Genomic DNA, 14,119 nt, shown 5'->3' on the forward strand with positions numbered 1-14,119 from the left:
TGTGATCTTGAACCACGGCAACCAGTGTTGATTATAAATTTAGAGTCCTGAGACCTGCATTCAGTTTTCTAAATGTTTTAGGGTGAGGTCTTTTGGTTACTTCCTCATCAAGAGTAAATGCTGTTGCTTCTGCTTTCTTACCAAAGAACACTGTGCACTACCTTCTCATAAAAGATTTATCAGAATTTATTGTAACAGTTTGCATGATCATGGCAAGCTTTGCAATTTTAAAATGTATTTTTTAAAAAATAATTCATTTACCCCCTGGCAGACTGGGTGGTGGGAATAACTGCAGAGATAAATAAATGGAGTGATATTGTTACTGGGACAGATGTCACAGAGATTGAGAATGAGGTGGAAATGAGTAAAAGGACTGGCCGGGAAGTCCCATTGAGGAATTGGGGCTTACTTAGGCAGTAGTTACGTGCATATTTTGTTTGGCCCACACAGTGGCCTATGGAAGAAAATGGTGGAGAGTGGGCTGCTCTCTGGCCAAAGTGTTCTGTGTTCATCTCAGGGGGCCCTACCCAGATTCCTCATACCTCCATTCACGCGTTCGTTCTTCCCTTAATCCAGTGAACATTATTGAATGCCTTCTGGGTACTTGGTAGTCAGAAATATTTTAGAATGAAAGATTCAGGGACAGTTGTTTCGTAATTCATCCTGTACGGAGCTAAATTAAGCAATGAAAGAACCAGAAGTGGGACCAGCCCTGTTTGGAAAACGTCCTTGGGAGGCTCAGGGGTGTGTCTGCTGTGGCCAGTGGCCATACTGCAGATGGGAAGGTTCCTGCCAAACCATTCTGAAATAAGAAAGCATCAAGTTTGTCTGAGGTTCCTTGTGAATCATAGTGGTCTGTGCAACTAACATTCAGAGCAAAATGCTGCCCCCTCCTGGGAAGCCACAGAAATGGGAGAGTCAAAAGATGGGGACTAGAGAATGAAACATTTTGTGCTTATCTCAGACATTTCTGAGCCTGCACGCCAACCAGTAGGCTGTTCCTGGGACAGAAATAAATAGCTGTGTGTAGCATAGGATTTGTCAACATTATTACCTGAATTCCCTTATTTGCCATCTCCTAGCTATGGGCAGGGCAGGCTACAGAACCTCTTCATGCTGCTTTGCTTTATTGGCAAAATGGGTTAACAGTGCAACAAATTAGTACATATAAAGAATTTACTGTAGTGTTCAATAGTTATACTTTCTAATTTATTCATATTAAAGGATCTTTGCACTGAAAACTAGAAACTAGGACTTAGGGCTCCAAATAAGCCTAAGAATCTCTTGAGAATTTGGCTTAGCAACCAGGTGTGCTGTGGTTTTGACTTTCTGTGTAGAAGATCACTGAGACATTGCTTTCTGTGCACCAGTCTCTCTTGAGAATGTTCTACTAGATGTCAAAGAACTGCAGAGGGGCATGGACTTGACCAAGAGGGAATATACCATGCACGACCACAACATGCTGCTGAAGGACTTCATCCTCCACAATGAGGGGAAGCTGAAGAAGCTGCAGGATGATGCCAAGATTGCACAGGTAGCTGGAGGAGTGCTTCCTTTCTCTGCCTGCAGAATATAAAGTTCTCACATAGTTAATGATAATTGCAGGGGTAGCTCCCTAGTGCGCCCTTGGAAGCACTCTTGCCCTGCTTGTTGTCCTTTTCATCCATTTTTTAAAATATGTGTGCAGTACATAATGCAGTACACTGACCGTGGGGAATTGGTGCATGACTGTATCACATCTTAATTCTCTTTCATGCTCTCCTGCTCTTTGAGCTATCCCCTTCATTGTCCTTTTCTAATTTGGGTCTGTACCCTCCTCTGTAGAGTCCTTCTCTGGTCCTTCCCCTTTCCTTTCACTTCTGGACTCCCTCCTGCATGGGTTCCATTTTCACTTTAAGTGACGTGTGCCCGTGCTCTGCCGGCAGTGTTCCTCATGGGTGAGGTTTCTGTAGATCTTGACCTCACAGTCCTGCCCCCCTCTGGGTGTCCCTGATACAGGCAGACTTCGGAGCAAAGTTAACTGTTTGTTATTGATGGGAAGCTGTCATGCTGGGGACTGAACAGACCCAGTGGATTGGCCTCTGGTTTGAGGCTGTCTTGTATCAAAGAAGAATTCATGCAGAGACAGATTGTCCCCTTAGTGAGGATATCATAGGGAACATGAAGCAAAGGGTTGGGATTTAGAGATAAAGAGACTTCTAAGATCCCTTCTGACCTTGTTGATTTTAAGGATTTCTGCCATGGCCTTTGGAAATCCTTGGAACAAATAGCATCATTTAGTGTGTGTGTAAGGGGAAAGAGGATAAACGTGGTCAGAGGAGAAAGTGGTGGGTGATCCCTGTGCTCCACGATTGCACATCTGTGGTTGCTTTGCCAAGTCCTTGGAGGAGACAAGAGGCCACAGGGCAAGAGCCTGCAGGAGCTCCTATCTCTGACTGCTGTTTTGCTTCCATCCGGTGTAGTCCCGTCTCCCCGGGCCTGCAGTTCAAATGCTAGAATTAGTTATACTCAGAAGGAATTTGCTTCTTTACAGGATGCCTTTGATGATGTGGTGAAGTATTTTGGAGAAAACCCCAAGACAACACCACCCTCTGTCTTTTTTCCCGTCTTTGTCCGGTTTGTGAAGGCCTATAAGGTAAACAGGAAGGTGTCCTGTAAGTCTTTCTCACATTTCCCAAGCAGGTGCCCTTGATCAGATGTGCCCCAGTGCAGCCTGCCCTGCACAGGTGTCCTGCTCCCTGTAGGCCTTGGGTTGGGGTGCTCAGTGAAGGTAGCAGTGACTGTGCAGACAAACACTGCCAGGGGGTGGTGAGGGCTTAGGCCATGAGTTGAGCCTCAGCCAGAAAGCAAAAGCTCTTGGCTGTTTCCTCAGGGCAAATGAGATGCTCCAAGCTCACCAGTGCCCAGCTGTAGACTCTTGGTCCACACAAGCAAAGGGGCAGGGCTTCGAAAACTCAGGCCTGTCATCAAGCTGTTAATTGCGTAAAATGAAGGAACCTGTGGCAGAAGCCATATCTGTGGCTGAAGTCAGGGAGAGCTGCATTAACCCTGGCTCATCTGGAGACCTTTAAGCCCGGCACAGTGCTGGTATGCGCTAAGGATGGCATTGTCAAGGATTGTTTCAGTTTCTTTATGTGGATCTATGACATAATACACGGCCATTGGTCTTGAAAAAGAAAGTGACCCCAAGAGTGTTCAAACAATTTGCCTTTCGAGAAAGAATGATAAAGGAAGGTGTTAGACAATTTTAGCCCACTCAGGAAACATTGCCGTCTGTAAAGCTGTCCCTTAGTATCTGCAGGTTTGGTTCTAGCACCCCTATAGATTCTGGAATCTAAGGATGCTCAAGTCCCTTCTGTGAACTGATGAAGCATGCATCTCCCCATATACTAAATCATCTCTAGATTGCTTGTAATACTTAATACAATGTAAGTGCTGTGTGAATAGTTGTGATACCTTATTTTTAGGGAATAAGGACCAAAAAAGTCTGCAGTACAGATAAACTTTTTCTGAATATTTTTGATCCATGTTTAGATAAATTTATGGATATAGAATCCCCTAATACAGAAGGGCAACTGCATTCTCTGGGTTTCTCTATGTATAACACTGGTGCTCTTAGTGGAACAAGGAGTATTGTTCAATGGGAGGGGAGAGAAGAATGTGAGTGTGTTCCGCCTGTTTGGAGAAAAATCTTGAAAATCATTAAAAATATCGGGGGAGGCATTTTTCCAGTATCAGTAGAAGCTGGTATCTTTGGGGCTTTTACTGAAAAGCTCAAATATTTATCCATCACTTTTCAGCATGACTTAAAGTAGTAGTGACGGACCAGCTGCCAGCAGAGGCAGTGTCCTTGGGTAAGAACAGTGTGGACTCCATGTCCGAGACAAGGGAGCCGTGACAAAGGAGCTCATCGGTTACCAGCTGCCGCCGGCTGCTTCTTTGCATTCAGACAATCCTGGCACTGTGTGGACAAAGAGAGGGGTTTAGGGCATCAGCTCCTTTTTCTCTCCCAAGTATAATGAAAAATTACCACAAAAACACCAGAGACCAATATATAAACTTTATTACTGATACATGCTGGGCAGAAGATATCATAATGTCCCTAAATTAGATAGTTTATCAGTTCACAGCTCGACTATCAGAAGTCTGTTCAGGGGGGCTGTCTTCAAGAAACTGTGTCCAAAGGGCTCAAAGCATGAGCTACGGGGAGAGTCTAAGAGTCACTGTGAGGAAAGAAGAGCCCACGGGAGTGGCAGTTTTCTCCTCAACAGTGGGCAAAGGCAGAGGAATCTTAGGTCTTGCTTTTGGAGAAGCTTTAGTTAGGTGGGCGTGTTCTGGAAACAAAACAAACTCCCAAGATAGTCGCTGAGCACAGCTGCCAGTGGTCCCCACAGGCCTGGGAGCTGGGACTCAGGTGGTCCCAGCAGGATGAGGAGGGCAGGCCTTCTGGGTGAAATGCATCTCCACTGCCAGTTTTCAAAGATGTCTGATAGGCGGTCCGTGAGACCTGCGGTCAGTGAGATGTGCTCCTGCAGTGCATCCCTCTCCCCTCCATGTTCCCCAGTTCCCAATTCACTGTGGGGTCTTGAAGAGCAGTTTTTCAAAATTGTGACTGCTGTCATTTCCTTTGATGTGTTCTTACTTGCTTTTTGAATTGCTTAGCAAGCAGAAGAAGAAAACGAACTGAGGAAAAAGCAAGAACAGGCTCTCATGGAGAAACTGCTGGAGCAAGAAGCTCTGATGGAGCAGCAGGACCCAAAGGTAAGAGGCGCCAGGCTCAGGAGAATTCCCAGGTGAGGCCAGCAAGAGGCCGCTCAGGATCCTGGCTGTTCCCTGGACTTGGCACTAGCAGCTTGTTCAGGAACACTGGAGTGAGGTCAGAGCATGTTTGGACAGTATTTCCAATTTATAGGAACTTTAGTCGCATATACAGAGGCCAAACCAGGTAACCGAGAGCCGGGATTAGCAGCTCGGGCTTAGCATCCTGGAAAGGTGCTGTGGTGCTGCCCATTGGCCGCTTGTGTGGGCAGCTGGAGGATGGGAGGAAGCACTTCACGGAGCAGTGTCATAGAGAGGATCAGAGAGTTTGGCAGGCCTGTGCTGTAAGTCTTAAGTCTGTGGTCATTATCAGCTGCTTCTGTGGCTTTCAGATCCAGCTTTCCCCCTGCTGTCTTGGAGTTTTTATGTTTTGTTGGTTGAGTTTCTGTTGTTTTCCCGGAAGTTTCCAGAGTTACCTTGCATTTGAGGAGAATGTCGGGTTGGTGCTGAATGTACTTTTAGCAGAGGCCACTTGTTAAAATACTATAAAGCTCAGGTACTGTTTAGAGTTCCTTCAATTCCCCACTAATCTCTGCTCTTCTTTCTTCGCAGTCTCCTTCCCATAAGTCAAAGAGGCAGCAGCAAGAGTTAATTGCAGAGCTAAGAAGGCGACAAGTTAAAGATAACAGACATGTATATGAGGGGAAGGATGGAGCCATTGAAGATATTATCACAGGTAAAGGATATTTCCTGTCTGTGACCCATGAAGATTCCATTCACCTCACTAGACTGGGCCATACAGATTTTCCCACTTCTTTTGATGAAGGTTGGCAAGTTCTTTATTTGACTTTATTCGGATCCAGAATTATGCAGAGAACCCATGCTGTAGTTCGCAGTGTATTTTTAGTAGCATGTCTGTCGCCTTAACACTGAAAAGTCTTTGATTTCTCATTATCACTGGAACCTTGTAGTTTCTGCAGGGCTCCTCCTCCTGCTGTTTTCCAGGGCTCGCTGTGCTCCATTTTCTTCCTGGGAGCCAGTCACACCCACTTGCCTGCATATAAATTCTGTGGACACCATCCCTCAACTCTGCCCTAACTGAGGTCATGCGGGCTCTGCTTAAAAGCCTCTTTACTCATTCAAGCTAAAAGGAAATCAGAGGCTGATACTTTAATATCAGTGAGCTGCCAGGCATGTAGCCTCTGGCGAGGGAGCGTCACACTGTCAGGAATGGGATCTAACCCAGTGTGGCTCTTGTCTGATGAAAATGAATACTTTCTGCTTGAATAAATCTTGAATTTTCGTACTTCTTCTTAACTAGGATGGTAACTTGGGCAAGGAAGTATCTTTCCTTTCATGTCTCAAGTACGTTAATGCTGTATATTAGCTTTTAAAATGCTTAATGCTTTTTGTTATCCGAAGGTTTAAAAACATGCTTATGTGTAGAGAATCATATGATGAGTTTCCATGTAACCCCTACTCACTCAACACTTGTCAAATTGGCTGTGAGGCCAGTTTTGCGACATGTATGCTCTGACCACCCTCTGTTCTAGCCTTGGGATTTTTTGAAGAACATCCCAAACTGTAATTTTATTTGGAAATATTTGACTACATAAAAAGATAAGGACTCTTAAAAGAGAGAAACAAAAATATACCAACAGTACCATTATCATCCACCCAAAACTAACAGTTCCTTACTATCATATATTTAGCTCTTATTCACATTTCTCCAATTTCCTAACCTTTTAAAACTTACAATTCCTAGACTTTTATTTCTTGTTTTAGTGTGGTCAGCATTGTAAACAGGGATCCCAAACTGCCAAAATCACACAATTTTTCATCAGTTCAGATCAAAAGAAATTAAGGGGAAAGAGAAAAAAACAGAGAGACAGAGAGGAAGAGATTGATTGATTAGATTTTTTTAAAAAAATGAAGTCACTCAAAGAATCCCTTGCCCAGTTTAAAGCGGCATCAATTCTGAGTGAGTGGGTGAGCGGCCCACAACCTGTGTATGAGTACACACGTGGCTCACTGCCGTCCCAGTGTGCACCTGCAGTGGCTTGTATGTAGCCCCGTTGTCCAGTCTTTCTCCTTGCGTCCTCCACGCTGGGGGAGAAGCTCCAATCTGAGCAAAATGAGGAACAGATCGCCTTCCGTGGTAAGCAGCCCTTAGTCTCAGTGACACAGTAAGACTCACTTGCAGACAGGGAAGGCTCCTGTGTGGCACAGTTGAGAGCTTGATGTCCCTTTTCCCTCTGCATGTCCTCCATCCCTGTGTACATTTATTTCCCTGACCTAAATCATCAGTATGCCAGAGGAGGTGAATGTGTATCTACTTCTAGAACAACTTCCGGTCTCCTTGAAATGTTTTTCTCTCCCAAGCCCCAAGTTAATTATCTCTCCCCTTTCGCTGCCCACGTCCCCACCCCTGCCCCAGGTGTCATTAACAGAGCACTAACTGTGTACTAATGCAGTAGACTGTGGCCTCTCACTCTCTCCTGTTTCTGTTGTTTGGCTGTCATTCCCCATGCAGTGCTGAAGACTGTGCCCTTTACTGCTCGCACCGCCAAGCGTGGCTCTCGGTTTTTCTGCGAACCTGTGCTCACTGAGGAGTACCATTACTAAACTATTACTCTGTCTCACCTGATGGCTCTTGAAAGGTTGCTACAGGTTTTTTGACCTCTGTGTCCCATTCTTTGTGTCTGCCAGGGCCAGCCACCATGCTAGCATGGAAGCGCCATTTCCATCATGTGATGATTGTGTTGTCCCTCATGCTGCATGGCTTTGCATTTGGTCATTATTGTTCCCTCACTGTCACTTTCAGTTACGTATGTCTCCACATTGCTGTGATGGTCTGGTGTGTGTGACAGCTTATAAAATTGCTTGCAGAATTTTTCAGAAAAATAGTGACCAAAAAAAAGTGAATAGAATACTGTTCTGAGAATCACAACTGGAAAGCAAATAGATTGCTTTTTTGCCTAATATTTTTGGACACAAAATGATAGTCAACAGTAATAGTAACTATTAAAGCTAATGGTTTTACTGTACTCTAATAGGTTTGTATTTAGTCCCCCTTGTAGTCAGTTAACATGCTGAGAGTAAAATAACCTGTCAAACAAAATTGCTGAGAAAGGAAAAGGGCTCTGAAAATGTAAGATGATTTGCAGGAGAAACTAAACGAGACACTGCTGCAATCAGGCCTTTTTTGGCTTTCTTCTGTAGTTCATAGTGGGCTGGGCCTCACAATAAGAACTTAATGCTGGGAGCACTTCCAGCTTAGACGCCTCTTTCAGCCGATGTTGGCAATTCATAGCCTCACAACACCCCATCCTGGGCAGGTCACCCCGTTCACCGTCATGCCCAAGCTGTAAGGCAGAGAGTGCAAACAGGCTTACGAGCCCCCTACCATCTTGTTCTTGCCTCTTTGCACTGGCTCTGTTCCATGTCAATCCCGGGTGTTTCTGTTGGAACAAGATCACTTCTGGACCTGCTTCTTTGGTCAGAAGAGCAGCACCAAGGCAAAAGCCTATCATTGGAAAATGGCACTTTTCTTAGAATTAAACAAAACAGCAACAAATAGCAAAACAAAAAACCCCACTGTTTCCAAGACCTTAACTTCTGGGGTTAGCTCTCGATATTTGAAAAGGGAAGAAACGTGTCTGGATGTTGATCTGAAAAGAGACGAGGGAAGAGCATAATACTAATTGGAAGTAATCCTTGACTTTGGCACTGAGACTGACATGGAACTATGTTTCATCTATGCTGTTACTGCTGTGTGAGTTGTTCTTGTATGTTTGTTGTTCTGTCTTTAAAGACCTCAAAAGACGTAGTTTTTCGCTGCCTACCCTGCCGCCTGCTTACCCTCCAGTGCTTCGTAACAGGCTGGAACCTCATCTGCTTGGGCTATGTTTACTGTCAGTTTTGCTACTGGACTGTCTGTCTTTCTGGAGCCAATCTTCAAAGCAGCTTGGAACTGGGTGGTCAGAGCGCAGGGAGGGGAGACACACTGATCTTCCCTTGTTTTATCTAACATTACTTGCAGAAATTGTCTCCTCCTCTGTTGGCTAACATGCCCAGGAATGTTAAGCACTAAGTTGAGTTGCTTTTCATTTTCATCTCATTTTTACTTAACCATCATTTTGTGTTTTTGTTTTTTTCTGTTTAGCCTTAAAGAAGAATAATATCACTAAATTCCCAAATGTTCACTCGAGGGTAAGGATTTCTTCTAGCACACCGGTGGTGGAGGATACACAGAGCTGGCAAGCATCACTTTTTACTTAGCTTCCTCCTCTCTCTGTATGCAGATCAATGGTTTCGATTTATGGCTAAGAGTAATACTGGTGAGAATCTGACCAGGGAGAAATCTTTGTACCTCACTTTCTAATAACGTGAGATTGAACCTCTCTGTTGGACTCTTTCTTGGCCTGCTTCATGTTCAAGTGTGATGGCTTGGGCAGGGGTATTTGATGGTGATTGTACTTGCTTTGGTGCGAGGCTGTCCTTCCCTTCGCCCCTTATTGGCCTTCAGGTTGTTCGCTGCATTTTGGTCTGGAGGTTGAGAGTGGCTCCTGGCCAAGAAACATTATGTAGCCTTTGCAAGATTAGGATTTTTTAGAATTAATTGCTCAGAGACCTCATGACCTCAGACCTGAGTATCATTAGTCAGAAGTGCAATTCTGACCTTCTCTTTTATCAGGGTCACAAGTTCTAGTGCTTTAAGAGCTCAGGAAGGTAATGGGCCTGTGCTGGGAACTGTGCTGAGCCTCAAGGAAAGGTCTCAGTCTGCTGACAAAGGTCTCTGAATTAGGATCAGATTGCTGATCCTAATTTTTTTCAAGAGAATTTAGAAACCCTAGTTTTAATTAACAGTTAAATATCTGATAACTATTTTAAAATGAAGAATGCAGCCAGGCATTGTGCTACATGTCTGTAATCCCAGCACCTGCGAGGCCAAGGTAGAACCTTAAACTTGAGGCCAACCTGTGCAATTTAGCAAGACCCTGTCTCAGAATGCTGGAGATGTAGCCCAGCAGGAAGGCCGTGAGTTCAGTCTATAGTACAATAAATAAAAAAAATATTTGAGGGATGCAGTGGGACAAGCATTGTGTGAGCTGTGAATGAGCAACCCTACTTTTAATTTAATGAGTAAAGGTCTAAAAAAAAGGCTAAATTTGGTTTTGTTCTATTGTTTGCATTTCTTTCTACAGATAGAACATTTCCTAGCAGAAATATAAAAGGAAAAATACACTAAACAACATTAGGGGAAACATAAGCCTGCTGTATGTTTTTTTTTTTTTTTTTTCTTTCACTATGTTCTGATGCCGTCAGAAGGAGGTTACATGCAGACTAGGCTCTGCCTTACTCATGAAAACATGCCTTCATGTTGAGAACGCTTACATAAAATGCTTCTGCTCATCCCATTTCATCCTAATTCAGAAGTCCCTCTTAAACTAGCATGTAGAAATTTGATTCATTCATGGAAAGTTGTATTTGTGTTTTGGTTTTGAATGTTAGACATTCTGCTTTGCACTAGCCAACACAAAGTAGAAAATGGAGGAGGACCTATTACTCTGCTGAAGAAACACAAAACATGTTGGGTGGCAGGAAAGAATACTGAGAGAACGAAGTACTATTTTCATTTAGTTATAATGGTTAGTTGAGCATTACATTTCTACTTCACAAAAGTAGCTAGGCTAATGACGTCCATCTGCAAACTAAGGCCTTGAGGTTCCTTCGTTGTTAAACTTTAATAATAAGATGATACCAAAGTGTGTTTGATTAGTTTTGCAATTTAAAATTCATTACAAATATTGTTCATGTTTGTAGCTTCCAGCTACAACTGCTTATAATTGAAGAAACATTTCAAAATAAGACTTCAGTTAGACTCTCTAGATAATGACAGAAATGATCTATATATTTTTCTCTTTAAGTCCCAGAATCCTACCAGTATTACATCTTACTGTTTAACTGTAAACACTGAAGGTAAATGTACGTCTTTAGTTCAGTGCTCAATGAGTTTGAAGGGCCTATCAGCTGACTCTTCTAGACAAGCTGCTTTGATTGGCTGCCAACTGGCCTTTGTCTTGCTTAAACACATTAAATGTTGCTGTTTTTTCACTGGTGCTCTCCTCTCTACAGATCTTAGAAACCAGCCCTACAGACGAGCCGATGCGGTGAGGAGAAGTGTCAGGCGGCGCTTTGATGACCAGAACTTACGTTCTGTTAACGGTGCCGAAATAACCATGTGAAACCTGAGACTTGCCTGCATGAATAGAGGGTGTGTGTAAATGAAACTGCCCACATGGACTCTCTGCTACCATTTAGCTGCAGCCTTGAACACATCAAGTATTTGAAAGGGCTCAAATTTAGTAAACACATAGGAAAATGATGGGTTCTCCTTTCAACCCTTATTAACAAGTGCCTAAAAATGGAAGTACCTGCTCAGATTAATCAAAGCAATAGGATTTGATTTGATTAGGTATCTTTTTACACCACTATGTTATTGTTTTTTTAACCAAAATATAAATTCATTATGTGCCACTGTGATTATCCTGTGATAGCCCACTCTGGTTTCTTACTAAGCTGTACATAACAAGGATGTATCTCCTATGGGCTTTCCTTGCTGAGATGTCTTTTAAGGACTTTGTGTTCCAGCCATGTCCATAAAGTTTGTATTTTAGAGGACTTGCAGTACAGAAGGAAAAAGATCACATTATAAAGTCCTTTTGTCACTAAACCCCATCAAAGTACAAACAGGATGCAAATGTAGTGGCATAAGAAGTCAGCTCCGTTTCCAGTTTCGCGTTCTACTAGTTCTATGGTAGGTGCCATGCCGTGAGAAACATTCCCTGGTGTGGACACAAGACGATGGCATAACTGTGGAAGACTTTTTGCAGTACTATTTTGAAGCTAGAGGCAGCTTTTTAAACAATGCAGATATATTTATTAATTAACATTAACCTCTCAATACTCAGTATTAGGATTTTCAATGCCATTACGAATCAATCCTGAGAAGAGAAATTGGTGCCTTGCTAGTCAGGGAGTTTTCTATGGTAGCTGTCAACAAGCATGTAAGATTGAATCTGCTAGCAGAGCAGGTTTGGAATCTAGCCTTGTTCTCCTCTGACAATCGCAGGGTGTGTTTCTTGTTTTCTTTTTGTAAATTGGAAAATAACAATGCATTTGGCATTCTGTATCAAAGCTGGATTGTTCTATTTGTTACTTACGAGCAATTACAACTAAGCTGTTGAAGAGTATGAACATCAAGATTACATTTAAAGATATGTGATGGGACTAAATGTCAACTAAACCACTGTTATTTTTTTCCTTGCTGTCTGGCAAGGCATTTGGTCCATTCCAGAGTTTAAATGAAAAACTGGACAGAAGTTAAACTGATACTTCTCATAATAAACATTTTGCTTCTGGCTCACCTTCTTGGTACCTTACAACAGTATATTAATTGTAAAGTTTGTTGTATAGTATTTAACCACTGAATTTATGTTGTGCTTACATGAACCCCTTGGTGAAGGTCCCTTTTCCTTGGATAATATGTAGTTATATGATCTTTTAAAATGTACAGATATTTTGCTATAAAATTGGTGCAGTTTTTTATGGTTTTTACACTTCTCTTTAATTCCCACCCTAGGCTCTGGGTAATACTGTAAATATTGTTTAAAAATGCATCAGCCTATGCTATACAATCTGAATGTTATTTTAACTTATAGTTTTTTTTTTTTAATATATATTTAACTACCAGGACAGTGTAGGGATCAGTTACCACATTTCACTTTTAGCTCACCTATTTACAGATTACTTTTAATCTACCACCTGCTGGCCTATTCCCATAAATGTGTACTTTAAAAAGAACATGCCAAGATTTTGTCTGTTTGGTTAATATTCAGCTTGATGAAAATAGTAATTTGGCCATGAGACAGAAGACAAATAGTTGGGCCTTTATCACAGTGCAGCTGTTTTCTAAAGCTCAGTGCTGACATACACGTTAAAATAATTGCCTATTTATTAATAAACAAATAGAAAATAATGTTGACATGTTCTTTTCTGTTTTGTCTATTAATGGGCCTGCTTCCTACCAATATTAGAAAGATGTTTTATAAAAACAATTCATGTTACTTCTCTGGTCTTTCCATGCCATCTGAACAAATAAACTATTTACGCTACTATTCTGTAATATGTTGTGATCTTTTTGGTGGTGCATTCTCGGGAGTTTTAGCAGTTTTATGTAGACTTTCTTCTCTAGAAAGATACATTTTGGGGCCGGGGATTTAGCTTTTTGGCAGAACACTTGTCTAGCAAGTGGGAGGCCCTGGGCTCAGTCCTCAGCACCAAAAACTTAAAAAAGCTAAAAGACAAAAATAAAGGAACATGGCAACTCAGAGTCCAGAATCAATTGGGAAATTTTAGGAAGAATTACTCCTCCTGTCACAAAGCCTCCTGTTTTTGTTGAGGTGGGATCTTGCTCTGCTGTCCTGTCTGGTCTTAAAACTCCTGGGCTGAAGTTATTCTCCTGCCCTAGTCTTTTGAGGAGCTGTGACAACCTGTTGTGTGGAACAGAGTAACAAAATTGATTTTGGAAGGCAGGTTATCTCTAAAATCATAAATTTACTGCTTCTAGAGAAATAGCACTCTTTTTTTTTTTTTTTTTTTTTGGTAAGATGCTATCCCCCCAATGTGTTTTAATTAGGATTTTAAAATTTGTGGTACTGGGAGTGAACCTAGGGATTTATCATTAAGCTACATCCAAGGCCCCTCCCCAACCTTTTTTTTTTTTTTTAAGACACTGTCTCCCCACTTCAGAGTTGCCTGGATGGACTTGGAATCCTCTTGCCTTAGCCTAAGTGCTGGGATTACAGGCATATGCCATCACACATGGCTTTAAGCTATGGTACAGATACAAATTCTGTAGAGTGTGGAACATCTGCACTTGCCAACCATCCTAGCTGGCAATGTACACACATTGGTTTTGGCCCCATTGCACAGATATTGCTGTTTTGTTTGGTATCAGGAATCGAACTCAGGACCCAATGCTTGCCAGGCAGGCACTATGCCACTGAGCTATATACCCCCCAGCTCCAAACAGGGCTATTTGTACTAAATTATCAGAAAGCTTAAGTGTTAGTCAATTTCTTTTTCTGGAAGCAAGAAAGTTTTTATTTTTAAAAAATCTTACATGTGGCTTTGACTTATAACCACTAAAGGAACTGTTACAGTACATGATTATTCTGCCACAACTACTGTGCCTGTTTGAGTTGTGAAACTTGGCTATATTCAGTTGTCCTGTTTTTCACAAACCTGTGATGTGTTAACACTGTTATACACAAGAAGAAATGACTATGCAAGATGT

The 14,119-nt window shown here is 42.3% G+C and overlaps 1 protein-coding gene across 11 annotated transcripts in view; it reads left to right on the forward strand.

The window, feature by feature from the left end:
* Window positions 1-12,938, forward strand: part of Fmnl2 (formin like 2) — a 277,669-nt gene extending 264,731 nt beyond the window's left edge. For 2 of the 11 annotated variants that reach the window (XM_063259096.1, XM_013142479.3), the window contains 6 exons: window positions 1,371-1,534; window positions 2,534-2,635; window positions 4,663-4,761; window positions 5,371-5,494; window positions 7,292-7,418; window positions 10,897-12,938. In XM_063259096.1, coding sequence (XP_063115166.1) covers window positions 1,371-1,534; window positions 2,534-2,635; window positions 4,663-4,761; window positions 5,371-5,494; window positions 7,292-7,383 — 581 coding nt within the window. In that variant the 3' untranslated portion in view covers window positions 7,384-7,418; window positions 10,897-12,938. Of the gene's footprint in view, window positions 1-1,370; window positions 1,535-2,533; window positions 2,636-4,662; window positions 4,762-5,370; window positions 5,585-7,291; window positions 7,419-8,923; window positions 9,018-10,896 lie in introns of all 11 variants that reach the window. The other 9 variants (XM_063259095.1, XM_013142478.3, XM_063259097.1 and 6 more) reach the window with 5 other exon arrangements.
* Window positions 12,939-14,119: the final 1,181 nt, after the last annotated feature.

This window comes from Cavia porcellus, unplaced genomic scaffold (assembly GCF_034190915.1).
Source record: "Cavia porcellus strain 051 isolate PalLab524CR breed Dunkin Hartley unplaced genomic scaffold, mCavPor4.1 scaffold_12, whole genome shotgun sequence".
Lineage (NCBI taxonomy): Eukaryota > Metazoa > Chordata > Mammalia > Rodentia > Caviidae > Cavia > Cavia porcellus.